The 27,605-nt window shown below is 39.6% G+C and overlaps 1 protein-coding gene across 1 annotated transcript in view; it reads right to left on the bottom strand.

Annotated features, from left to right (window-relative positions):
* Positions 1-5,359: 5,359 nt before the first annotated feature.
* RGS22 (regulator of G protein signaling 22) overlaps positions 5,360-27,605 on the bottom strand; it is a 62,345-nt gene continuing 40,099 nt past the window's right edge. Inside the window, 12 exon segments of the mRNA XM_085325487.1 lie at positions 5,360-5,490; positions 6,935-7,045; positions 7,574-7,676; positions 9,340-9,447; positions 13,096-13,257; positions 14,783-14,962; positions 17,530-17,691; positions 19,691-19,753; positions 21,592-21,750; positions 22,363-22,525; positions 25,351-25,517; positions 26,051-26,143. Of these exon segments, the coding sequence (XP_085181613.1) occupies positions 5,471-5,490; positions 6,935-7,045; positions 7,574-7,676; positions 9,340-9,447; positions 13,096-13,257; positions 14,783-14,962; positions 17,530-17,691; positions 19,691-19,753; positions 21,592-21,750; positions 22,363-22,525; positions 25,351-25,517; positions 26,051-26,143 (1,491 nt within the window). The 3' untranslated portion in view covers positions 5,360-5,470.

The raw sequence follows: 27,605 nt of genomic DNA, 5'->3' as shown, positions 1-27,605 counted from the left end.
TATTCCTCAGCCAAGCAAACATAATGGCTCTATCCTTTGAAATGCGAATGAGTACAAGACCAAACACTTTAATAAAGCATGAAGATCTTAATTTTSAAACAGTTATACAGAAAAAAAATGTTTGGAAAGTCATATTAGGAAAAGATGACATACATCAAGCATAAGCCCTGTGTCATTATGACCTTAAAATAATTTACTGAGTAAAGTAATATTACCCATATATGCACACACGTGCAAATCTATGAAGTATAGGTTCTATATACATAGATACACACGCAACTGTAAAGGTGTAAATTACTCTAGAGATGTGACCAGTTTGGTGCCCAGTATACCTTTTTGAGGAATGAGTGGTGTTCAAACTCATTGAGGGTCTGGGTTTACAAAACCAATACTGCCCAGCTAGCTCTCCTAGCGGGGATGAAATTCATTTGCTTGCCTACTGGTGAAAAGTACTACGAATGCTACAAGCTAGTTGATTGCATTTCCTGAGCCATAGGCATCACAGACTATTATAATAATAAATATTTCCAATAAAATCTCATTATTTATTGGCTTTGACAGATAGGGAATATTGCATAAGCTATTGTGTGCTTGTGCATTCCTTGAGTGTGATGTTGTGTTTTTTTCTTGTTTGTCTTGTCATTTGTTTCATTTAACTTTCTCATTAATGGCACAGTTGCTTTGCTTTGTTCAAGAGTCCTTTTCTGAGAAGAGAGAATTACTTTCTTTTTAAACTTCTTGCCAACAGAAGAATTTCAAACGCATATGGTACAGAGGGATTATGTACAAGATTTAGAGGAGGAAGAAATATATCAAATTAAAAGCACAAATCCACTTACTACATTTCCACTTTTCCTTTGACATTAAATGAAAAGTTAATATGAAAAATGAAYACAGTTCATCAGCATACTCTGAACAAATACATAATTAACATGTGGCATAAGCCGTGCTATTGTCAACACTTTCAAATCYGTTACCATGAAAATAAAATATTTTCTTTCAGTAGTAGAGAAATAGAAGATAATCCAACTAGATGTAGTATGCACTTGAGATATAAATTTGTTTGGCACAATGATTATTAAAAAATAGACGTAGGATCTCATTTATACTTAGAATACTTTTAAAATACGTGGCAGTTCAGTGGCTCCTGCATACTTCAGTCTGCTCTAGCACTCTGAGATATTACYACTCAGCAGTGAAATACTCATTGTGGCCATCGTGTAAATGCTTTATTAAATCACTGGTACRATTACAAATTTGTGAGTTCATTAGCAGGTAGCTGGGAAGTGTTGATTTTGATGTTTTGTATTAACCCAGTGTGCTGGACTGACAGATCATTGTTTGAAGGCTACATAGTAAAGGAAAAATAAAAAMCTGTATAGCAATGCTGTGTGGCTTTTGATTTGGAGACTACAGTTTAGCCTGTTAGGTGTGGACCTGTTCCAAAAGTGCACATTTGAACAATCTTGCATCAAGCAATTCGAAACTTAGATATGAATTTTAACTTTCCCAAATCTTGGGAATGCTAGAGGCCATTAGAGATAGGCTTGAACTGTGAGTAGAGACCAGATCTAAAATATTGGTTCAAGCCTATCTTTCCCTAGCATTTTTACAGCAACTATTGAAAGCATTAAAACCAGAAATGCTCCATAAGCTCAGAAGCAACAGACTGTGATTAACTCCATCTTAACTGTGTGCAGACATGACTTACAATGGCTAAGAGTATTTATATATAGCAAGACAGAAACAAAAATCATCAGTTATGTATCATGGGACAATTTAAACAGGTCAAATGCAAGCTGGATGACTGCAACTCCACTGGCCATAAGAAGCTGCACAGTGATCAATTTGGCCCAGTATTTAACATTAGAAACATAAATAATGTGAGGATTTTCTTYTTCCAGTGTGAGACAGAACTTTGAAGAACTTAGTCCCTTTTCAGTTACTTTTACACACACAAAAGGTCTTGCTGAGGTCTATAGTTTTGAGTAGAGCAAGAATATCGGGCAGGATCGAAGCTGGCCATTTTGCAAGTATACAGATGGTACAGGATACAAGAAGTCCTTGATTTAAGTCTGTAATACTGTACAAGGCTGAAGGCGCAGAAGCAGCAATGAAGGGACACCTGTCATTTTGTTAAACAGAGTTCAGAGCAGCTGGAAACTGAGCRTCCCATATTAATGACAAGACCTAGTTCATAGATGCTTTTATCTGTAGACTTCATTAATTTGTAGTTCTTCCCTTCTTTGCATTCAAACTCATTTGAAAAGCAAGTTGCAGTGAGATTCTTCTCATATAGAAGATACAGAAAGTGCAGCCCAGCCCAGCCTGGCCTTGCCACCCAGTAGTGCAGTAAGAAAACCAGTAGCTGAATCTGGCCACCTGCCAGGTCCATGAAGCACCTCTCTCAGCCACTGATCTCAATACCTGATGATGAAGCACGAGATCTCCACACCTTCAAAGGGACAAGCCAATCCACATCTCATGGACTAAGACTACTCCTCATTAATAGTCTTCTAAGGAACAGCCACTGCAAAAAAGGTCATGAGGAGTATGGACGTAATGACACGGCAGCTTTTCACGGATGCAAAAAAAGAAAGTTTCTTATTCCTTTTTAGATAGGGTGGTGACCACCACCAGAGAGCTATTGTGAGTATGCATGTTAATAACATAAATCAAGACTACATATTTCAGGACTTAACCTCATAGTCTGGTGCTTTGTGTCATGCAGTAGCAGGCCAGAAGTCAAAGCAAAATATATAAATCTCCTTCTTGAAATATGTAGTCACAGCTCATGTTGATATAAGAAAGTATTTGAATGAATAACTTCAGAGCTGAACCCTTCAAGGTAAGCTGTGTGTGATAGGCAAAGATTACAAAATATTTTAATAAACGTACTAGATGGTGAGAGAAAAGTAAAATGCACGGTATTAGTATCTAAGTGAAAATATTTATGAATCCAAAGAATGCTTTAAAAAAAATCCAGAATAGTTTCAGCATGTCGCATTACTTGGAAGTAAAGAGGAAAAGCGTAACTCTGTAGGAATATATTTGGATTCTGTGTTTTGACCACCAGTAAAGCAAATGAATCATAAATCCAGCCAGAAGAGTTTTTAGATTTCTGTTTCTAAAAACAGAACTGTTTTTGTTATCTGTAGCAGCAAACTCCACACACAACTGTGGTTCTACAGTAATGCTGTAGTCTTCAGAAACACCTAAATATACACAGTTAAATAAGGAATGAAGTTTTATTTATCTAAAGAGAGAGGTGCTAGAGGTGCTCAGGGCAACTTTTCTAGTCCTTTAAATGGCTGAACTCACACAGATGGTGGAGCAGCAGCCCAAGAGAGAACGTGTCTGACGGACAAGATAGAAAGGCAATAGCAATGTAAGCTTTCTGAAGTGATTTAGAACGATTGTATATATTTAGTTGCTTTATCTGTTTGGTTCTCAGACTTTTGCTGGAACTGGCCATAGTCATTACTTGATCTCTGTAGATTGGACTAAAATCACTACTTCGCTTCAGATATATCATCAAACAGTAGTCATGTGGTATCTGCCACTGCATCAGATTGAGTTCAGTAACCCAAATATGAAAGAGTCCCTGTCTCTTAATACTTTCCCTGTGCTATTCTTCTGTTTTTATTTAAAACTAACACATAAAATAGGCATAACCATATGACATATATTTTTCTAGGGTTACTAATGGACACGATCCTTCTCAGTTGCATACCGAAGAAATGGCCTATTAATGATTGTATATGTACACACACACACACACAAACATATATACACACACATAAAATGTATATATTTCAGTTAATATACGGATAGAACTGCAAACTAGATTGAGGATTATTGCTGATTTATGGAACTCAGAGTGGATAGACCAGGTTTGCAAAATTCTACCCACCCCCTGAAGTACACAAAGTACACGGTGGGTTTTTTGTCTTGGGGTTGTTGWCTTGTTGGAACTTCTTGTTCCACCTAAGAAGTCTGTCTGAAGCAGTGATGAATTCGTTTTCAGTTATATCACATGGACAAATAATTCAGACACTGAAGGAGTAGAGATAAGCATGAAGTAAAACTCTGTATCTAAACTGTGAGGAAATCAGGAGCTGAATCGATGATCTCCCTTGCTCCTTCTGTGAGGATATGTGAGTTGTGTCTATAAAAGTGTGTTCCTTCCCCRCAAGCCGCTCTGAAGAAGCTGCCAATAGAAGTCTCATACAATTCTAGGTCACTGGGCTTAAAGAGTGAAAAAGCCTATTCGTTGTCCTTAGCACACTGAAGTAGTCCACACTGAAGAGGAAAGAACTCTTAAATGATCCTGGGCAGGTTGATGCCCAAGAGCTCCAAGTGAGGAACCTGGACCTCTGTCAGTTCTCAGAGGGCTGCACAGCTCTTCCTCCTTATCCAGGAGGTTGGGAAGGGGAGAGGAAGATAATCCCATCCCTAGCGCTGGGATAAGCCCTAGAGAACTCAGCAAGCTGGAGCACACTCATTTGCCTTTCCCTTGCATGCGTTGCACACGTGTACAGAAGAATGGAGCCAACAGCTCTGTGGTGGAGGACTGGTGATTGAAGTGGTCTGAAAAATGTGGAGAGGTCTGTCATCATCCTGTCTCCTGCCTAGCAATTAATTCTGCCCCTGCCCCACCTTAACTTCCCAAATAATCCTTTGGCCTTGGTCCCAGCATCAAATCTGCCCCTTACAACTACTCTGACTCCCCCAGTTCATACATTCAGTGTGGCCTCTCTGCCTCTCTTGAAGTTGTAAAAAGAAGCAAGAAAAAAGAAGAGTTCTCTGAGAGCTTTTTGCGCCTGCAGCGTTCCTGTGAGTACAGCTTTGGGAGGAATAACATTTTGCAAAAGTTATTAATCAGATATGTTCCTGGTATATTTTAAGCCTTGTTTGGGGATTGAAAGTCAGAAATGAGGCAGAAGGTGTACTTTAAATCAGGAATCAGACTGGATTTAGACCAAACCACAACAAGGTTTGATTTTATGATAGTTCAGAAACCTCATGAGTTATCCTTGATGAATAGAAGTTGCATGAATTGCAGAACTGAGACCACAGTGTGCCAAGACACACTGTTTCAGAGCTGTCAATTCAATGCACAATGTTTTACTTATTCATTAGATCAGGCACCAAAGAACTGGGTTTGATTATAAGACCTTTAGAACCAGGACTGCCTACCTAATTGTTTGCACCACRCATACCTCAGTGGAATCTAACTCTGTCTGGAGCCTCAAGCCATGCCATTAAACAAATAAATAACACAAGAGTCAGTGTCATGGTCATGTTGGTATTAAGCACATTGGAAGATGTTTCTTTTCTACTTTTGACTAATGTCTYATTCTTAATAACATTCCAAGTTGTGATCTTCGCTGGAAACATAAGTACAAACCTCACCAACACCTTATTTCTTGCYTGTCCACTTTCACTGAGTGCCTCTGCATCCCATTCCTCAGGGAAATTTTAATCTGCCTGCAAAAGGTAACAAAATATCATTGACTGTGTTATGGCTGCTTGAAATAGAGCAAGTCACCYACAACTGCATCAAAAAGTGTTAGAAAACATCTGAGGAACCTGGTTTTCTGTGAAACAAAGTGGGGAAGAGCAGYCCCCTCAAGAGCAGCAGTGATCGTTTGCAGAAATCTTGCATCAACAACAGAGCGACAAGATGATTGCAGGGAGTAAGGCTGAGGAGAACCACCAGAGGACAGTGATGCAAGAAGAGCAAATTATTCAAAGGGAGTGGGAACACTGGAGCTGAGAGCAAGGGAAGAATCGGGCAGGCAAATTTCCAGTGGAGTCTGAGAGCAGGCTGTAACTGAAACTAGAGGGAGAGCAGAACGCGCAGCTCTCAGACCTCTACTTTCTCATGGCGTTAGACAGTACCACAACCTATTCTCAGGTTTCAGCCAGTGGGATGGGACAGACCCTTGCTGGGCTGGGTTGCAGCAAGGACTGCAGCTACCTTGGGGTGGTCCCTTTGAGCAAGGACCAGCTTGGAGTTTTCTCAGCTCACTGGGCAAGATCAAAGCCCCTGCTCAAGGACTCCGCATGCTGACACAGCTGCATGGAGCACAGTACAAGAAAGGAATAAATGTATGAGGTATAGTAACATCTGCAAAGGTGTACAAGGTCCAAAGTAACTGTGTGAGTTTTACCTGCATCTAGGGGAGGTGAGGAGAAGGCAGAAAGAGAATATGAGGAAGCAAAAGAACAAGGATTGCTGCAATTTTCTCCTCCTGGCCACACACAAGATGCTGCCACCAGAAGAGTCTTCAGGCACTGGGAACTTTAGGAACGGTAGGGAGGACAGGATACTAGAACAGCAATGCTGAAGTCTTGAAATAGAAGATGAAGGAGGAGCAGAGATGGAGGAAGAGCAATAATCCAAGTTCTATTAGTTCTACAAAGTCCATCTAATTTCAGGATAAACTAAAAACCAAACAAAACAAAACCTCCAGGGAACTCTCTCATCTAGGAATTCAATCTCTGAAGAAAAACCTATTTCCTTTTAATGAAACTCTCTGCTGTCCCTCTCCTTTCTCCCATTCTAATGTTTAATCTGCTTCAGCAGAGATGATCTGTTCCTAGTTCTGTGTCAGGCCTCCGCTAGTAACTCCATGAGGTATGAGCTTCCTCTGGTCACCTCATGCTCCTAGTTAAAGTATTTCAACCGGAAAGTCTAGAATACCACATTTCAGAGACTGACATTTTGCAACAGATTTCCTTTTGGCTAAAAGACAACCATGTTTGGAGTAAAAAATAATCTTGTCTTCATGGTGAGGCTGCACAGCTTCAGTTAAATGTGATTTGGAATGGAACAATTTACTAACAATGAGCATGAGCATTGACAGCAGGAAAATTAGCTTTTAAGAATTCAAATTTCAAAGCACACTACTGGCAATCTGGTACTCACTTTCTGTTTCTCTGGGAAGATCTAAGTGTTTCTCAAAAATCGTACTACTCCTTGGAGAAAGGATGAATTTTTCAGAGCTGCGTGGCTTCAGCAAGGACACAGATGAGGAACCTGCATATAGAAATAAAACTGAAATGACGGAAAATTGAATCCTTTAATATCACACATACTATTTAAGGAACAAATAGGTCATAAACTCCTTTGGGAAGACTCTAAAAGGATATTCACAGCTGATACAAGCTTGAGGCAACTCCTGGTAGATCCYGTGAAAGCATACTGACAAACTGGTGAAAGTTTAACCTGTTTGGTTGCACACAAGTTGCTGAAGTGCTAGAATCCAGGGRGGTGAAATATATGGGACCCAAACARGTGTGGAAGGAAAGAATGGACATATTCCCCTCTGCAACAGGCCATATGCAATATAGCTAATGCTGGTGCCCTGCAGCTTTCCCTTTTCCTTTTGTAGAAAATTTGTCACTCATCATTCTAGTGTAGAAATCAACTTCCCTATTGACAGCGTAAGAGAGGCAGTGGCTTACATATGACAAAGGAGAATGAACAACTGAAGCCTCTATCCTAAAAAAAAATTCACCTAAGCTATAAGCTTGTCCTCCTAAACTACAGAACTTGTTTTAAAACCTGTAAGAAGTGAGGATGAATCTTTCTCCAGATCTTCTTGCACTTTAAGGAGTATTCTCTCCTGCTCCAAGGCTTCTATGTACTTGGAATAGGACCAAGAAATCTGCAAGAACATCAAAAAAAATCAGGCTCCAGACCATATCACTGGTAGTTGATGGTCCATTACAATAGCGCAACAGAAAGCTTATGTTATATCCCAGTTACTGACTAATCTCAGTTATTGAAGATGGAGGCTTTATCATGACAATAGTGTAATCATGGGACAAATAATACTGTCAAAAAAAAACAAATCTCAAAACACCGTTAGGTGCAGCTTAGGATCTGATGGTGCAGATAGATCTGATGCTTATAYTCTTTTATCATACATCCCTATTCTAAGTGACCTTCCTACACACAGCAGCACTTTCCAAAATTTCAGCCTTTTATGCTTTTGAGGACTTTAATTCATGTTACCTCCCTGCCACATCTCTTCAGTGTGCCTTATCTCAAATCTAGAAGGTCTCATTAAYATCACAGTTCTTTCTCCCTAAGTTCTCTAGCAGCATGCTCCTACCACTAGAGAGGGCTCATTTGGGGATGGCATCCTCTCCTTTTCTAAGGAACAAATGTTGCTCTTTACATTGTAACATCCCCAGTTTCAGGTTCAGTGTTCAATATTTCAGGGTCAAATCACTATGAGAAGTGTATTTTTATTTGACCTTTTTCTCCTTACATCATGAAAAGCYTGAGGCCAATTTTTCATTTTGTGACGCAATAAGAAGAATTTGTAGCGTCTTCCTAGAGCAGCAAGGGGCCAGGAGAAGAAACTGATCCAGAAGAGATTATTGCTGTTTGTGCAGTTATCTGGCCTCTTCTTGAAAACTTAGGCATACAGTATTGATACACTTGCCTAGGAATCACCCAGCTCATTTTTTTCTTGACATAAATATAAGCAAAATTACAAAGGTCCATTTAAGGTATAAGACTATGAGCTTAATTATACAGTTTGCACTGCAGCTTCAGATTTTGTGGGAATTTCAGACTGCCCATTTCTATATTCTGCCATTGCTAATGTAGTGCCATGGAGGAGCTCTATGGAACTGAATCACTGAACAAAGTGGGATTTACTCCTGCGTCACATGCTACATCTGTGATTATTTGATGCACAGATTCCTTATTATATCATGGCAGTGTCTGCTCAGCTCTGAACCATCATTTGATAATCCCARGGTGGCAAGTCTGTTCTTCCTGTTTCTCTAATAAAATGACTATAGCGCTTCCCTATATATTTGATATATCATGAGAGTTGTTCTTAAAATGTGAGACAAGTAAATTACTTTCTGTCTGATTTTATTTCCAAATAGCTAGATTTACTAAATGAGCTCACTTTCAGGTTTTGACCTATAAGCACAACAAGACTTAAGCTTAAACCAAATTTTTCAAGAATTTCCCCAGTCATATAAAATTTCTTATTCTAAATTGAACTAAATTGAAATTTCTTATCCTAAATTTCCTGTAACTTATCTTTATATTGAATCTCTACATTTAAATTAAAGCTTGATATTATTAGGTATTAATATTTCCTAGAACATAAATCTTCAAAMAGAATTTAGGATACGATAAGATAGGTAAACTTCTAAACAGCAAAGTTAATGGTGGAAGAATGAACAGTTATTGAAGAATAATGTAGCAGTAATATTCTAAGCCAAAYTCTACCTTCCCATTCTCCCCAGATCATTTTCTCTCTCTTGAATGGTGATATCTGTAGCAATATGTTTATTAGTCACCTGCTGCTCATATCCATATGGAGATGATGCTCGTCTTCTCTCCACACCAAATTCATCTCTGAAAATACTGCTTGACAGACTGAGAGGTTTTTTCCCCTCTCCTTTACCCTGCCAATAATAGTAAGAACTCATAATTAGATGTGAACAATAACTTCTGAGYCAAAGTAAAAAGTAATACCTGAGGAAACAAAATTGTCATTTGAAATGTGTCATTTGCAGTATTATTTTATACATGGACATACTTTGGACAGAACTTTCTAACGCCTAGGTTCATAATTAATCACTTCAGGCGTACTAACAAAAGGAAGGAGATGATACTGCTTTTTAAAGCATTTCTTTGTCCTTACGAAGTTTCCTGACCTCTGGGCTCCTGCCAGCTATCTTCATTTCAGATCTCAGATCTGCTCCCAAGGAGTGAGCTGTAGCTAAGAGAGAGGGTGAACATGCAAAAGAACATATCGTAAGGATAGATAGGCCACTGTAAATCCTTCAACGTGGCCTCCTGTATAAATGTAGGACATCGGATTTCCCGTGGTTAATTCCATCTTCAAGTCCAGCAGCTGTGAATGAATTGCAGTGTATATATTAGAAACTTGAGCAATCTCACTTAAAACATTTACAGTGGTAGGCAAGGCACTGTAATCATTGGTAAATGCTTGAGAGATTAACAATTTGCCATTTTCATGTTGTTTTAGTGTTTTATTAAGGCTTTGCTTTTGCACATCTGCCTAATAATCCCCATACTCTACGAACATAGATTAATTAGCCCCACAACATCCCCGCAAGGCAAGTAACATAACTTGCCTGCCCCTTGCTGCAAATGAGACAAAAAGGGAGAGGTCAAATGGCTTCCCAAAGTCACTCAGGAAGCCCCTGAAAGATCTGGAAAAGGACCAGAATATCCAAATTCCTTGCTTCCAGCAGCCTTTTCCTTCATCCTCTTCCCCGTTGTCCCAGGTACCCATCATCTATAATGGAGACTTTTGGGCACAGAGCTGCCTAGGCAGCGTGGTATTTATCTTCTCTCCAGAAGCAGGCTTATTAACTTCGATGAGACACTCAACTTAGGGAGACTGATGCGTATGCAGAAACACTGTATATACTAATATAATATAGTTTGTATATGCTATTTTAAAATGAGAATGGAGAATTAAATAAGTCCTTTAATAATGTCTTTTCATAATAAACTAGGCAAAGTTATGGCAATCTCTTGATGTTTCATCACTTACTAACAGATCAGGTTACTACTAAGAAGCTTAGTTACTACTAAGAGCAATGGACGAAAGATGGAAAACTAAAACTAATGCATATAGCTTTAGCCTTTCTCTGACAAGTGCATGGGAAGAATAAGGACAGACTTACAGTTAAGATAATACTACTYTGTACAATTTTAGCTTGAAAAATAAAATTTCCAAATCAACTTTGGAGGCAAAGTGCAATTTTGTATGCAGCCAACTACAAATACTGGCATCAAGGCAGTTTGCAAAAAGTGACTACTATTATTTTAAAAAGTGTCATGTGTGTCTAGGAATTAACTGAAGAGCAAATCCACAGCCCAAAGATCAGCTCATATAGCTGCACCACACCAAGGGCAAATATGTGCAAAGGGMTAAAGCAAATCATCCCCCCGCCCCCAAGCAATATCTTTAAAACAACTATTTTAGCTCAATATTGAAGGAGTCGCATTGACTAGTCAGCTTACTTCCTCCCATACCTACTCAGTCATACCTTCCAGAGGCTGTGCTTAGAAGAGGTGTCAGCATTATACAGCACTCGCAGGGCTTCCCTCACTGCCAGGAAACCTTCGCTAGGCCAGATAAAGGAGCTGGATTTGTTCCTTAAATGCCAAGCAGGCACGCACGCAAAATACTGTCAGCTGATACCAAGAGAAGTCACGCACCACTGTCCAGTGACAACCTCCTGGTCTACCCATGTTTTCCTTTGCACTACACCATGGTGCAGCTGCCTTAGCTGGTCACTTCAGAAAGTGAGGACACCCAGTTAGACGAGCCACCCCAGCAAAACGTTTGTGGAAAGAGGAGGTAAAACTCCTCCCTGAGGACTATGGTTGTCTGTCTTGACACAAAGAGCAAATGGCAACTGATTTGGAGGGGGGGGTCAGAAAAATTATCATTTTCMTCCCTTGTCAGAGGCTTCCTCTCCTTCAGCAGAATACTTCTRTTTTAAACCTGACTTTAGGAGCGGCTTTAGGAGTTTTGTGCACTGCCCTGCCACGGATGCTTTGTCTTTGGCTGTCCTGAATCAATTTGTTTGAATAGTTCTGCTGTCACTGAGGGGGCAGAAGAGAGGAGGGAATGGGAAACTCTTTAAAGAAAGAAAGGAAGAAGAGTTTCAGAGATTTATCTGWCCCTCCTATTCTTTTGAGGGATTTTAAAGGTAACTGGCTTACTGATAATTTTTGTGAAAAGAATAATCTGTAAACTGTTTGCTGAGCTGCATTCCCTGCCTGTCACTTTCTAAAATTTCTTACCTATTTTCCAGTTAAGAAGAGTAATTCACCTTTCCCATTTGTTCCCCATAAAAGCTAGGCTTTTGCCCTCTTGGCCAAGATTTTATTTCCTTGATCCTAATCAGAAATCTTATAGACAGGCAACAAACAGATGGAAAAAATAAGTCTGTGAAAACACCAAAGTGCATTACTTTGAAATATTGCATTCTTGCACTGTAAGTATTGCCAATGGCCTTGCCAGACATTTCTGTATGGAGGCAACGTGCTTTGGAGAAAGGAGCATGAGTTCTTGGATTTTAGACTTCACTTGACATTGCTGTGTGGCCTTGAGTAACACTTCACTCAGTTTTCATGTGTCTAAAAAGAAGATAATAAAGTGTATATGTTCTTATGGGCATATGTCTCTATCTATTCAGGTGCTCATGTGGTTCTCATCACCAGTAACATCTCAACACATGTGTACATGGTATTTAAAATATGTAAAGGTCTTTTAATGCTACTTATGATAGTTTGCAAGTCCAGTAATTTCTCAGCCCTTACAGGAATGTTCTCCCTTCAAAGCTGGCCAAACAAGTACATTTTGTAAAAAATAAACTTTTGCAAAGCCTATTATCGATAGGAAAAAAAATGCATTATATTTTAATAATAAAATTCCAAGAAAAACACTTTTACAAGCAAGCATTCCACTCTAGAGGCCACAGTTAATGCACTGAAACTGTCTGGAAACTCGTTGTGAGAACTCTTAACAACTTCACAGTCAAAGCTGACAAATATTCAAGAAAAGGCAAAGAGTATAAATAGCAATTAGCACATAAATATTTTTAAAAATAATGTGCAGACTTTTCAAGGGCTTTTTCTGAACAATAGATATGAAATCTCTGTTTTTTTTAATAGCGACCCCTGAGGACTGTAAATCCTGAAAAATGACAGTATACACTGAAAGTGCAGGCAAATCTACATTTATCCATCGTACATATGTAGCATGTATAGATTTTTTAAAATTCAGCCCTCTTTTCCACTTTTTCCCTCTGCACAAAAGATGGCTAAAGTACATTTTCCCCTCTACTTAATGAAAGGAGTATTCCATTGACTCATCTGCTTCAAGTTAAACATATGTATATGCATTGGCAGGACTAGGAACTAATTGTCCTCGGAGTGGATCATATGTAAAGCTTACGTTCTAACAAAAAGATTTCGGTAGCTTTGGATCAGACTGAGAAAAAGGCTGTTTGAATTCCTATACGTTTGCTCATACAAGAGTGTATATGCAGTCTGTCGGCTCTCACCTGAACCTCTGTAAGCCTTACCTCTGCTGTTTTGCCCTTCTTCTTTTGCATCTGTTTTTCTTTTCTTCTCTCCAAGGCAGGTAAAATTTTGTCACTTGTCAAATTGCTTCGAAACTCACAAAAATTTGGCCAAAATTTAAACAGAAGAGCAAAAATAGTCATCTGCGTGAAAAGAAAAGAAAGTCTATCTTGACTGCATTAGGAAAACAGAGTTTACTGTAAAATAAGCTGTAGTTTACCACGAGAATGAAATAACTATTTCTTTTTGAACACACAGCCCTGTTCCTCCCACGTACTGTGTCCTGGCATTTCAACCCAGCTTTGCTCGGCACTTGCTTTTCATCAGTGTGTTTATTACTGGTGAGAAATCTTCCTAAAACACAGTTAAAAAGCACTTTTTTTTTCAGTTTCCCTAAACAATTGTTTGCATTAATGAAAACATCCATCATTTTTTACAAGTATTCTTGATAAAATATACACCAGTAGAATTGTTTTTGCACCACTGTTTTGCTCAAGTATTCTAAATATTCTGCTCATTAGGGAGAGCTTTTTTTTTTCCTGCTTAAGAGAAAGGAAATACTTTTTTGCCTCTGGAAAGGCTCTTAAACCACATTACAGATCTATGAGCAAATCTTGGATAATTTTTAAGTGATATAATCTCTCACAGGGTCTTTTTTGAACTAGAATAAGAAAAACAATTTTAAAAAAAGCAAACAGAGGGGCTCAGTGCATTCTAATGCTGCACGTACTAAGGCCCACGTTTTTCATTTTATTTAGAAGTTCAAYTCTCATTGAGAAACTTGGCTTCAGAGGGAGTCAAGCGTGCTCAGCACCTCACTGATTCTGGCTCAACCTACTTGAAAGTGACATTTGAGTCACTATTCCAGTCGCAACTGTTTTGCCAAGTTCTTCCTTTGGTTTTGTGCTGCATTTCTGGAATTCACTGTGTTTTACACAGGCTTAACTCTTAAATGAGTCTTCTTGTTTCTCCTAGGWTCTGCATGAAACCTCCTCTCTCAAAAAAACATTCATCTCCTGAGATCCAAATATTTTATGGATGYGCACTGGATTTTTAAAGGTGTCGATGGCAATTTTATAGGAGAAGAAGAGGAATCAGCTTTGTGGATTTTAGAAGAAAAGTCATAAAAGACAGTAACCAGGAATGCGTAGCCAGGGTTCACAAATTGCCATTAAGGCTGCTTAGTACAAAGATCAGGGAGAGAAAATTGTCCACAGCCATTTAACATAAACCCTATGTTATAAGGAAGGGAAAGACATTCAGTAAGCTGTCTGTGTCCTTTACTGACATCTACATGTTTTTTATATTTGTATGAATGAATCCTCTGACTGCAAACTACCCTGATGTTAACCAAGCAGTAAAGAACAAGCAGTTCAGAGAATGAACAGAGGTCATCCACCGCCCACGTTMCTAAAGCAGGGCTGGAGGACACCTTCCAGGATCCGCGAGCTGACAGAGATTGTCCAGGCAATCGAGCAGTTAGTACCCGAAGCTTCTTTGTCATCTCCRCCATATCATCTGTATTGAAATGGGTGACTACGATGTTCTACTCTGTGCCCAAGCTTATGCAGGGAGTCAAAATTTTCACGTAAGCAACAAAAACTGTTCCTAAAATCAGGCACAAGAATTCTAGCCGCATCTGTTACAGAGAGTCTTCCACCTTTTTACCTGTGCCTCTCTAAAAATGTAAGGTCCTAGCTCGTTCCTGTGCTCCAAAATCTTCTCTGCTTGTTCAACTGGGATGTCAATCTGCAGAGCTGGTGGTACAGCGGAATTAATAAAGCAGTTGATAATAGCTGTGATCTTATTTTGGATTGTGGCGTTATTACAATGAGAATGGCACAAGTCCTGAAAGGTGAAAAACAGCAGTTTCAGTCACTGTGGGCAGAGAGAAGAGATTCTATGGGGGGGGGCAGTGATCAGAGAAAAACAGTCATACAAAATTATAAAAACAGATTCCTTCAGTACAATAGGACCAAATTCTTACAGCAAATGTGTAGGATTACAGCAACAGGAAAAACATTTGTGGGTCTTCTGGTTTGCAACTCTATATCTATATACAGCAATCTTTAAGCTCTACCTGCATATTCAGATGGAGCAATACAGCTCGTATCCCCCATTCAATCTAAGCACATTACTGGCAAATCAGAGGCATTTCTGAAAAGAGAAACACACCTGCAGGTGTGAAATGCACTGATTTCCGTGAGTCTGCTATGACTAGCATAGCAATAGTAGCTAAAAACGACAAAGATGGTCTACAAACTCCAAGAACAGAGGGAATTACTTAGGTATAACCTCAAATGATGACAGAAGAGGGATAATTTCAGCTGCCAGCACAGTCTTCCATTCACTGAGTTCTTCTAGTTTCCCAAAGTTTTGGTGTTTGAAATAATTCTGTGCAGGGTAGATGGAATTCAAAACAAACCTGAATTTACAAGGGTGAGATCTCAAAGGAACACTGGGGATTTCATATGCTTTTTCACATGATCCTATTGTTCTTGTAAAATCTATGATTACTGTGTTTTCACACTGTTATGATGCTGCCAGTGGATTTTGACATGAGAAAAAAATCATTCAAAGGACTTATTATTTCAAACCCTTCAAAAAACATGCTTTCCATCTATCCATAAAAATCCAGAAATTTCTGTAACACTAGGAGATTATCACATGCATCTACTAGAGACACAATGAACACTCTAGAGAAATTTCAGGAACAGAGCTCTCTAAATGAAGAATAAGCATTTAGTTTTGGTACAGGAGGTTGGATATTTACTCTGGAAAGAAATTAAAAACAGGGCTTTTAACCAGAAATGTGGTATGTGAAAGAGCTGCTTTGTTTTATTATGAATACTTTTTAGTTTTCTAAAGGGAGAAAAGAATGATAGCAGCTACAATGAAGAAAGTAAGGCGATACAAAAACATATTCAATATATCCTGAGAATATATTACGGTTTCCTTTGCTCATCTAGCACACAAGGAAAGACAGCGAGCTGAAATAGGAGGGAAGACAAACAAGCCATTAGCTATGAAAAAGGATGAGATGTGAACATAGACAAACACATGGAAATGATCCACAGAGTTATATTTCCCCATATTTGTTTTAGAAAAGAAATCATTTTTATTTTGTATTTGTCCCAAAATGTGCCGCCAGCCCGATGGGTTATGAGGAGCAATACAGACATTGGCTTCCAAAGGAGTTCTGCCCAAACAGATGGCATGATAGGGCTCAGAAAATAGAAGCATGCGTGATGCAAAGTGCTGCCCACAGCTTTGGCAAYGTTCCCCCAGTTCAGCCTGACCCACAACGCTCCGGCTACTCCAGCCCTCGCTTCTATAAAGAGCAGCAACTGCCAACCATGACGAATCGCGTGCATGTGGAATTATGGTCAGATTGTACTTTTTCTTGATAAGAAGACAAATAAAATTAACATAAATGGAGGAGAAGGGGTGGGACACAAAACAATGAAGGCTTTCTTCAGAGAGCAATTCCACAAAGAAAACAGCCTGAACTACGCTCCACATGGATTTGCAAACAGTTTCCATTTTCTCCACAATGTAGCAATGAAGAGTCACAAATCTGGAACAGCACCAGATATTTGAAAGATTGATGTCATGTAACTTCAAGTGCCTTTCTAGCCTGAACTACTCTTTCTRTATCCGAGATAGAGACAACAGCACCTCCAGAGAGCATTGCAGTCTGTAAGTCTTCCGCTTTGCACCAGAAACTGCTTGAGGAAGGATTGCCCTCTGGAAGCAGAGGGACTCCAGCTTCTCACGTAGACCCCTAAGTCAGAGGCCTGAGGTGTGGCACCTCATGTCGTAGCAATTTCACCYAGGGGCAAGTATCCAGGGGACCCACTCCTGGGTCTCCCAGCCCATCATGTTTCATATCCTCTGCTGCAGTCAAATGTGACGGCACTGAATAAAGGAACTGGTGTCTGCATTTATACACCTTTTGAGTAGCTGCTATTTTTGATTCGTATATGTGACAGCATTTAAAAGTTCTCTCTGATTTTAAAGGAATTACCAAGCCCAGCAATAATCCTTCTATTTAGCAGCCTGCAGCTATAAAGAGAATGAACATTTTAATGCGGTCATTGCATTTTGAACTACTGAAGAGATATATAGCAAAATCTGGGCATTAACTAGTTAATAGTATCCCTTCAGAGACTCAGAAGAATGTTATAGTCAAGAAGCACGAAAAAAATACAGAGGTAATACATTAAAGTCAGTTAAAATAGTCATCCTGAAGAAGTGAGAATTTTCATGGAAGAAAGAACAGTTAAACATGAAGGTTTTACAATGAACAAAAAATGCTTAGAGATATTCTAGCAAAAATTCTCCTAATCTGCAGTAATGGATGCGTTTGCTTAGAAGCTGAGTGATACTCCTTTCCGTCCATTTTACCACCATACCTTATACCTCTGAACCTCCTGCCAGAAGAGCACTCCGTTCGCCAGTAGTTCTCCCTTCAGTGACACAAAGCGTTGAAACTGATTTGCTGTCACTGGATTCAACAGCGCTTTGCGGAAAGCAATTATTTCCTTAGATGAAGAAACCCACTTATTGTCCACATGCTGTCAAAAGAAGAAATAAATGCACCAAATAAACTTTGTTTCAAAAAGCAATAACAAAGGCATTAGTTAGCGTAAACTGTGTGATTCTTATCTTTGCACTGACCCTAACTTTCAGTAGTTTATGAGTTTATGACATGGATACAATAGAATTTGGCAAGGTTTCATTTCTTTCTTTCCTTCTTTTCTTTCTTTCCTTCTTTTTTTTTTTTCAGTTTGGTTTGGGCAACATTTTTTGGAAGATGTGATGGGAGAGGAAATGACTGACAATGATTTAGACCATATGACTACATACTATAAAGTATGGAAACAGCTATTGTTATTGATTATGGCAACAGGCTACTTTTCTAGAGAACAGTTTGAGTTTTGTGCAAACAAACAACAAAGAAAAGGGAACAGACAAACCACACAGCTAAAAGCTGTAAAATGCTTCTGACAGGGATCGCGCTAACAAAATGAGCTTTGAAATGTGTTGCCATGATCACCAACAGAAGCTGGAGAGCCTCCTCTCTATGGAGGAGAGCTACCAATAGTAAAATAGAATTTAAAGTCATCGAGACACTTGGGTGCTGCAAAGCACAGAGCAGTGAGCAGCCAGGAAAGGGTGGGAGCGGGAGATGGCTCGTGCAGGGACAGCTTGTTTGCAGGGCGGTTCGGAAAGGCTTGCCTTCCCGAACAGACCGTCGGGTGCAGAGGYGCAGCCAGACTATCCCCCTCGCTATCCAACGGGTGAATGAAAACTGTCTTGTAACACCAGTATAAAACTCTCAAAGCCCGGCAGGGATGGAGTGCTGCTCAATGGTTAGCATGGGACAAGAACATTTTCAATTGTTTTGGAAAATCTTGGAAATCCAATTCTAAGCTAAAAGCCTTTCTACAGCTTCTCTTAAAAGTGTGAGTTACACATAGTCTCCTGCAGAGCCTGACAGTGAGAAGAGCATGCCCTCACCAGAGAGAGTGAGGTGGTTGTCCCAAGGGTCCTTAACGTTAAAATAAAAATCAGCTTAGACAGTAAAATGGCATCTTCCCAGCCCTCCTCCAAAACATCAAGCATGTTCTGTCCAAAGTCATAAGATCACTGTGACCAAGATTTAGGCAGCTTTGGGGAAAAATTCCTGGGGCACATTCTTAAAGAGATGCACAAAGCACTGCTCCCACCCCTATACCAATCTACAAACACTGCTTATCTTATGGGTCAATAACCCTAAAACAAAACATGGAAAATTACCATCTTCCTGACAAACAGATGGAGAGAAAACTCAGTTAACAGAACCCACATGCACTTTCGATCCCTTTTGAGCTAATGGTTTGCATGGATAATTGGTGACCGGGTCTCCAGTTTGATTTCAACAGACAATAAAAGTTCAACTGAATAAATGTACACAACTTGTATGTTGGCAATCACAAAGAGTTCACTGCTCTTCAAGAGAAAAAAACTGGCAAACCTCTGATGAAACATATTATTACAAAGGTTTAAGATGTTTAAAACTGATATTATCTCAGTGCTGTAAGATTAAAATACAATTGTAAATGAAACAGATACTGTAAGATATGATTAAACCTGCCCACTCCACTGCATACTTCACATTCCCTTTTGTGTCTGCACGTAATCCATTCGCAATAATAAATAAACTACCAGATGCTGGAATGAACAGCTTGTCCCAATAAGTCCTCTGCATGCAAAATACAGATAAATGTGAATTAAAGGTACAATATCAGTTTGAGAGGGGTGCTCCACAGCCCAGGACAAGAGATATGTTTCTTTCAGGCATGACCTCTCCAGCCAGGAAAGGAGAGAAGTTTATCATGGTCATCCAACGGGGAGCTAAGTTCATCAGTAATGTGAGTAATCAGTCCGTTGTAGTCAGTAAAATCATTTCTGCTTTCGCCAGAATCACATTTGGGTCTCACGTTGTCAACAGGGGAATTGTGAAGGATGTGCAAGGTACAAACAGGAAAGAATGAAACTGTAGACACAACAGGCATAACAAACTTCACTTGCCTTCCACATCCTAGTTGTCTTCTCCTTCTTCTGGGTTAGGAGATCTTCAACTATGTCCCTTATCTATGGTAAAAAAAAAAAGGATTATCACAGTGCTTTCTAACTCTTCTTGTTTGATGATCAGCTCCCTAATGGTTGAGACCACAGTGGTGTAGCTAATTCATTTATCAAGATGCAAATGAAGATGTAACTTGTGCCCCACACTGAACACCATCCCTTGTTGTTACGCTATAAAATGAGCATTTAGTCATTAAGACTGAGGAGTTAGAGAAGACAAGAGGTAATGGCAATCAAACTGCTCTCTTTCACTGGTTTGCCTTACCCACACTGTTCTGAGGGACTGCTGAGGTTGGGAACAGATTTAGGGCTGTAATGGGTTTTTTATATGAAATGCTTTTAGTTCCTTTGGACAGCTGTATCAGAAATACAGACTTGATCCTGCAGCTTCTTTGTAGCCAAAATACCCTTCAAATCAAGGGCAGATTTTCTGAATAAGGACTACATAGCATGCCCAGAGTGTTTGGTCACTGTGAAATATGAAGCCAAGTGGAGAATGTCATCTGGTTTCATTTCTTCTAAAATACAGTCTTCAAAGGACCTTTTCATCCTCTGAATTTGCAGTAAGAAAGAGAAAAAAGCAGTGAGACTTAAATGGAGTTAGGAAAAGACTAAAATCTCATTAAAATTATGTATTTCCTGTAAACTGCTTATTAGACTTTAATGCAGCATTTTTCCAAACTGCAGGGGCTACTCACGCTGCAGACGCAGAGCAGCAGGTGCAAGAGGAGGCATTAGCTACGCCTGGAAGCCCCTTAACCTGGATGCATAGTGTTGCAGCAGGGCTCGTAAGGGAGGGTGGCCTGGACAGCGGAGTTCAGCTAAAAAGAGCAGAGGCTTGGGAAATTTTGCTTTAGCGTAATGTATTAAAACTACRGCCTGGCTTACTAGAAAGTACACTTCTCATATTACTTAGTGCTCTGAATCAATAGGAAAGATCCAGGTTGTATAAAATTATGACAAATTTTGAACACTCTTGATGTTAAAGTGATCATAGATAACAAATTTTGTGAGTCAATGCAGTGTGCGTATCTGTCTGCTGGTGGAATTGTGAAATTTCCCTCTGCAGTCACAAGAGCTCTTGYGGGATTGCAAAAAAATAAGTCTTTTTGCAACTGCCACCAGCAGGATAATTTCCCCACATAGATCCCAGCTACAGTGGCACTCACATAAAAAGTCAGGAATAAACTCTGCCCATTCCCCAGTCTTTTGACTCTAATGAGCCAGCAGGAGTGAAAGGCTTCTCGTTCCCAGTTTTCTGACAACTTTTTAAAGTAACCAATTGGAAACCAGGCTTGTAGCAGCTCATCTCCCTACTCAGCAGAATTTCCTGGGACCTAGAGTCGTTTCTGTGGGCTCTGCYGCTCTGAACAGGAGAACACGGGCATTGTAAGAGCGAGAGAACACAGCGTGGGAAGACTGCTGATTTGCTTGCGTTTTCGTCCCCTTAGGCAAATCCCGTACACAAAGCAGCATTTCTTCTACGTGGGAGTGTACGGCCTGGGGCAAAACGGCATCTTGAGGGTGCTGCACTGTCGTGAACACCCTTCCTACAGCAAAGGTTAGTTTTCTGCCCCGCGGGCTAGCTGGCAGCAGAGCAAACACCAGCTTCTTCAGATTTAGCGTCTAACWATAACACTGTCAGCCACACCAAGCCGCCAGAGGAAGGGCTTTCATAGCTACCAAGCTAAATGCTTCCACCTACACATACAAGAGCTTCTCTTTCAATCTAAATTCAGTGCGAGTTACAGGTTGCTTTTCCTCTGACCCGCTTTATCTCAATAGTAAATTATTASCCAAACAAAAAACAATGCCTGAAGGTGTTGCAGTCTTTAAAAAATTACCTTTGCTTTTTCATCCGCCCCATGCTGTTCTTCTGCCAGGAACAACGGCAACCATCGTTTTTCTAATCTCCTCTGGGCRTATTTCTGAATTTCTAGCAGAATCGCTGGAGAAACCTGATCATGAAGGATCTGTCCCCATCCTCCACCTGAACGCATTAGCTAAGCGATCCAAATACAATAAACACATGACATAAACTTCTGTGTATACCAAAAGCCCTTTATCTCTCTACATACTTGATTTAGCAAAGCATGAGCTTAACTGTAAGCAAAGCATTTAATGCATGCTTACTCAAGGCTCACGTGTACTTTTCATAAAAGGGAACAGATTACATTTGTCCCTACCTATAATAGAACACAGACACCAGCAAATAATATCCCAATGTGACTGAGTGCGTTTGACGAGCATCACGATATACTGGAGTACCGCAGCTCAGACTTGCTGTCTGTGACTTAGCTACTAACATACTAAAAGAGAAAACTGGAATAGGTTACTCTGCCTTAAAGCTATTTTTTTACACATTTTCTGAGTTGGGCTGTGCATGCTCTGACTGCGGCCTCAGATCCACATTTAGGAGACCATCCTCCTGGGAGGAAGAGCATAAACAGGAAGGAAGGATCCCCCAGAACAGAACCAGACTTTTAGCCAAAAATATAGATAAGATTTGAGGAGCTAGTTTGGAGAAGAGTTGGGATAGAGCCGATCATGGACTCTTATCTCAGTCACAGCTATTTGTGTAATTGTTCTTTATGAACAGCTTTGCACACTGGTACCTCTTCTTGTTGTTCCCTGGTAGCTGGGCTGCTGGGTCCAAAGAAGTACTTTTTGTTGAGGTACTTGTTTTTAATGTCCTTAGATTTTTCCTCCCTTTTTTCTTTATCCTTGTGGAGCATCCTTCTGAACTGTTCAATGTCTAGCCAGCACATAAGATCTGTGCTATGAACAAATTTAAACAGAGTGTTTTTTCAATATTGAGTTAATAACTCCAGGGAGTTACTAGTTTAACCACAAGCCAAAGTGTCCAAATCCTAAATACCAGGTCAAACTGGGTYGAAATTGTCAGCTGTTCTTTGCTTGATAAGAAAGTACCATCGGGAAGGACCGTGGCACTTGCTGAACAAACAGATCAAAACCCACCCTAGGGATCTCGCTCAGGCTCCCAGGAGTAACATCCTCCTGGATGGAGGTAACATCTTCCGATTACTGCCGCTAGATCCAGCAGGGACTGTGAGTCAGAGCCGTAACGCAGAGCTCACAGAACCAATGAAAAATGAAACAGATGGGAATGTGAGTCGATATTGCAGGCTGTGAGCCACCAAAAGATGAGCTGACACCCCCCTGCTCTGCCTCCTCTGCTGAAGGACTTCAGAGAAAGTTGCGGGGATGACAGCTGGGAATGTCGGCCCCAAAATCATCTCCTTCCCCTACCCCATGGGAAGTGATAGAGCTTGGGAGGCAGTCAGGCAAGCAGACAAAAACAATTTATGGTGAATTTTGTTTCTAGGGCTTATTGTGGTCTGCCTTTTCATAAATTACTGATCCCACTGCATATTTCATTATTCATAGTAAATGATAAATAATCTCCATATGCAATTCTTGATTGATACATTATTCATAATAATTTGAATGTATATTACCAATCTGAGCTTGCTTTAATGGAACATATATTGATTTTGTTCTATAACCGGAGGACAGAATAACTGAACGTAACAGAATAAATTTCAGTTTAATTTATATGACTACTTTCTGACAGTATCTTACAATTTGAAGTTTTGTGACCATTTTAATCAGCACATTTACTCCWTTGGCAGCATAAAATATGAAACAGTAAATTCAGATAAATCTGTTTCATCTTTCCATTCTGTTAATAACAACTGGCTTTTTTGAAGTATTAATCTSTGAGTAAAACTTACAAAAGCATCTAACTGATTTAAGAACAGATGTCTCCATTTCAAAATTCTTTTGAAACCCTTACAGACTTAATTTCTATTAAGACTGAAATTCTTGAGCATAAGTAGTTGGAAAATTTCAAAGAGAAAAAAAGTTTAATTTGCCAGKTTGTCAAAATGTGAGAATGTTCACCCTGTTGCAAGCAATCCAAGTTACGGTGATTTAGAGTCACCTCCCTTGTCATCCAGCCCTGCTAACTGACCAAATGTGTCCATCTTRCTTCAAAAGTAAAACATATTACTTTAAAGTTTGTAAGCTTAAACCACTTACAGTAGTAGCTTATACTAGCATACTCTCCTTTTTACATGTAATAAGCCAGGAACATGTGCACAGTCAGCTCTTCTGGCTAAACTGACAAATAGTTATCCACAAAGCCAGAGTAACACAAATTGTCCTGCAATTGTGTGTGACTACATCCTACATATCTAACAAAATATTAATTAATGGATCTTGATTAAGCTTCTTCACAGAACTTGTGTGTAGGTACTCAGCAATCGGCCCTCTGTGAACCTTGTAATTGGCCAAACAGGGCCATAAATTTTAATGAAATGGCAAATTAAACATTTTTTGTTTGTTGCCTTGCTACACTAGTCCTAGGATCCCTTCAGCTTTTAGTACCACCAGGCATCTTCAGGCAGGCATATCCGCTGGCCTTCAGTGTTACTATGTCTGCACCCAGCACTAAAACATCAGGTTTTGGAGACTTTTTCAAACGTTATGGATCAGTTATTAGTAGARTAGTCCCAGAGACTATTCAGCGTATCCATCCTGGACCCCATCTCAGCAGGTGACCTGGTCTCTGGCGATTCCCACCAGCCCCAGTTAGAGAGGAAGTCTGGCCAGCTAACTCAGACTAGCAGTGGCATTGAGCTCACTTAACCCTGGACACCTGCARCACAGCAATCTCCACTTGAGCTCATTACCTACAGATTTTTCGTAGCCAATGAAGAGAAATATCCATCTTTAGGTGTGATTCATCCAAACCATTTTTAGACGCTCTGTTAAAATTAGAAGAACTGTGCCCTGAAACATGTATTTGTCTCCCCATCTGTCCATCTCTGGACACCTTTGAAAAAGCTTCCCAGCTTCAAATCTAAAACAACAGTAATGTTCGTCCAGAAGCAACAGCAATATGCAAGGTATCAGCTCAGGGGAACCCAAGTTAAGTGAAGGAGGTAGCAGTTAAAGGACTTGCCAGCAGTTACTTATCAAGTAATATTTTCCTTTTTCCAAAACAGGGTAGAGATTAGGGTGAGGCTAGGAAAAAAACAGTTACAAATTTGCATTTACTTCTACCTAGAACTTCCATTTAAATTTTTGTTTTTAAAAAAGAGGGCTCAGCTTTTCAAAACCACTGCATAAACTGTATGTGCTGTGAGCTGCTGCTTAATTCTGTTCAGTGCAAACACAAAACCGCAGTTGCTCTCACACTGTGAGAATAACATGGCTGTGTTCTATTAGTACATTTTTGTAACATCCAGCTTTAATTTTTAAAATATACTAAATTCAAACTGCACTAAAAGCATAAACTTCTACTCATTCCAGGCTRGTTGCTGCTCTCAGGTAGGTTTGCCACTAATCCAAGCAGAATTGAAAGCTGAAYTATACGACAATCATTTTATGACAGGACAGTTTTCACAAAAAGCAGTTAAGATGACTCAGTTGTCTGAATAACATGCATGTGTATTTCATAAATACAGATGCGCATTAAAAATGACTAAAATCCAGGAACATTCACATAACCCAGATTCCCAGCAAAGATTTCTTCTGTACGAAGAAATGAGTAAAATAATAGCAACGAAGAAACGTACCCAGCAGAACGCTCATCAAGAAAAACCCGGAACTGTTCTAACTTCAGTTTGTCGTGGATCAGGTCACTCAGATTAGGACCTGCCAACTCTTGGGGAACTTGATACAAGTGTTGATCCTTTGGGGGAACATCAGGGCAGGTTGGCAGACTGGTGTCAGCAGCAGCACTCTGGTGGAAGAAATTATTTCAGTTGCATAACTGATTTCTTTGTCTGTATATTTTGCTCAGCCTCATAATCCTCCATTAGATTATTTCTGTCTCCATAGAACAGCTTTGTGATTTCTGAGAAAATAAATTGAGTTAATGCTCCCGTTCTTTATCAGCTTTATTTTTATGTTTGCTTTAAACATATCAGTCCGTGCAGTTTCCATAATCAAATAAACCAATACATAACTGTAATTTACTYGAAATCAAGGATTTACTCCAGATTAAGGGCTGAAAATACATTCCACAGACTTTAATGGAAACTATCCCATCAACTCCAACCATAAAATGATCTGACATTGATGCAACTGACGGAAGAACTAAATTTGTAATTAACGTATTGATGGCTTTCAAGCATTGCACAAAATGAACCGTAGAAATCAGACTGCTCGCTCCTCCAAACTGGCATGCAGTCAGTCTGTCCTTGCTGATACTCAAAGCGTTAACCCTCTCTGATAGAAAAGGAGTTTGTTTTTGTTAATAGGTACTTGTGTTACCTCATCCTTCTTGGAAACGCTCTCTTGATGCAAAGCCTGGAGCTTTCTAAAGTACACGGAGTCCAGCTGTCGAGTTTCTTCCACCAGCTCCACCTAATAAAAATAATATCTTATGTCATCTGCACAGTACACATTATAGAAAGATGGAGAACTGGACAGGCAACTTGCCAATGACAGTGGATAAAAAAGAATACTTTTGCCAATAATGAGACAGATGTTTAGAAGACACTAGAAGTCGCATCCCTGTGACAGATGAATCAATTAAAAGCTTTGGTAGAACAAAATTTTATTTTAGATCTGTGTGGAATCACATGTGGAGTTCTGCAGAATACCACTGAACAGCCTAGCTGTATTTTTAAGGAATTAACTTCATAAAAAAATCTAAATTGTAATGTGATAAAGCATGCCAGGCTCACCTGATTACTTGTATCAGCAAATTATATGTCACAGTGGCATGGAGAGGCAAAAATCCAGGTCTTAAAACTATCCTCTCAGTGGGAAATGACACAAAGAGAAGGGTGCCACATATTTTCAGAAACAGGGTTTGAGGCAAGGAAGACACCTTACTAGGATATCTGAGCAATTAAAATGAAAGCTTTCAGATTCTCCATCCTGTCCTCTCCCTTAGCCTTTTACCAGTTAATGTCTTAGTATAATAAATTGTGCATGGTAAGAACTCGTGGCGTTTTTTTAACCTAGTTAGGGGCAGTATGCATACAAGCTGATTAGTTCTCTGAGTTACATGCAAACAGCTGATTAGATGCATCAAGGGTAGTTTGGTGAACCTCTCAGCTGACTAATCCTTTCAAACGTGGGTTTAGGATATTTAGTAAAATTGAGCCAATTCACATACTGGTTAGCAATCCCATTACAAAGATTAGAAACTACACAAGAGTTTATGTGCAAAATAGAGAAGAGAGTATTTAGATTTATATTGTCATGCTTTTGTTTAAATATGAATAGCACACTAATCACTGTGCTATCTGAATGCCTTCAGGCTCTGTATAACTCTCTTCCACTGTTATGCAGAGCTTTTGGGTATTMTTTCCTTTAAAAGAAAGTGTAGTTTAAAAGGAAACAGGAAAACAATTTAGAACATTTTTCACAAACTTCAAATAGAGACTAGATAGATGCAGCCTGAGAGTCAATAATAACAAACTCCCATTTTCATGTTTTGCTTAAAGATAAAAATGCAGATACAAACTCGCTATGTCCCAAATAAACAATTTTGCACTCACCTAATTCTTGATAAAATGTCTGGTTTCATTATGGGCCAAATATATCCTGCTGTATGGGAGAATAAAGCGGGAGAGCAGAGCCAGGGACTGGAGAAAATACAAAGCTTTATGTTTGGAAGAAGTGTGCCTAATGCATCAGCCTGCGCCGCGCCGCAGAGAAGAGGCTCCTGCCTCGTAGAACAGGTCCTTACGTCTGCATAAAATAACTCTTCACTAATGAATATATTGTGCCTTCAAAAGAATGTTGCGCTATTCTTCATGCTCTGGTTAAGATGTGCATGTTAATAGGGCACTGAGAAGTCAGCATCCAACTGAAC

The sequence above is a fragment of the Rhea americana genome, unplaced genomic scaffold (genome assembly GCF_003343005.1).
Source record: "Rhea americana isolate MKP2758 unplaced genomic scaffold, rheAme1 scaffold_0, whole genome shotgun sequence".
Lineage (NCBI taxonomy): Eukaryota > Metazoa > Chordata > Aves > Rheiformes > Rheidae > Rhea > Rhea americana.
The sequence above is the reverse complement of the archived record's forward strand: the minus strand, read 5'-3'. Positions and strand labels throughout refer to the sequence as shown.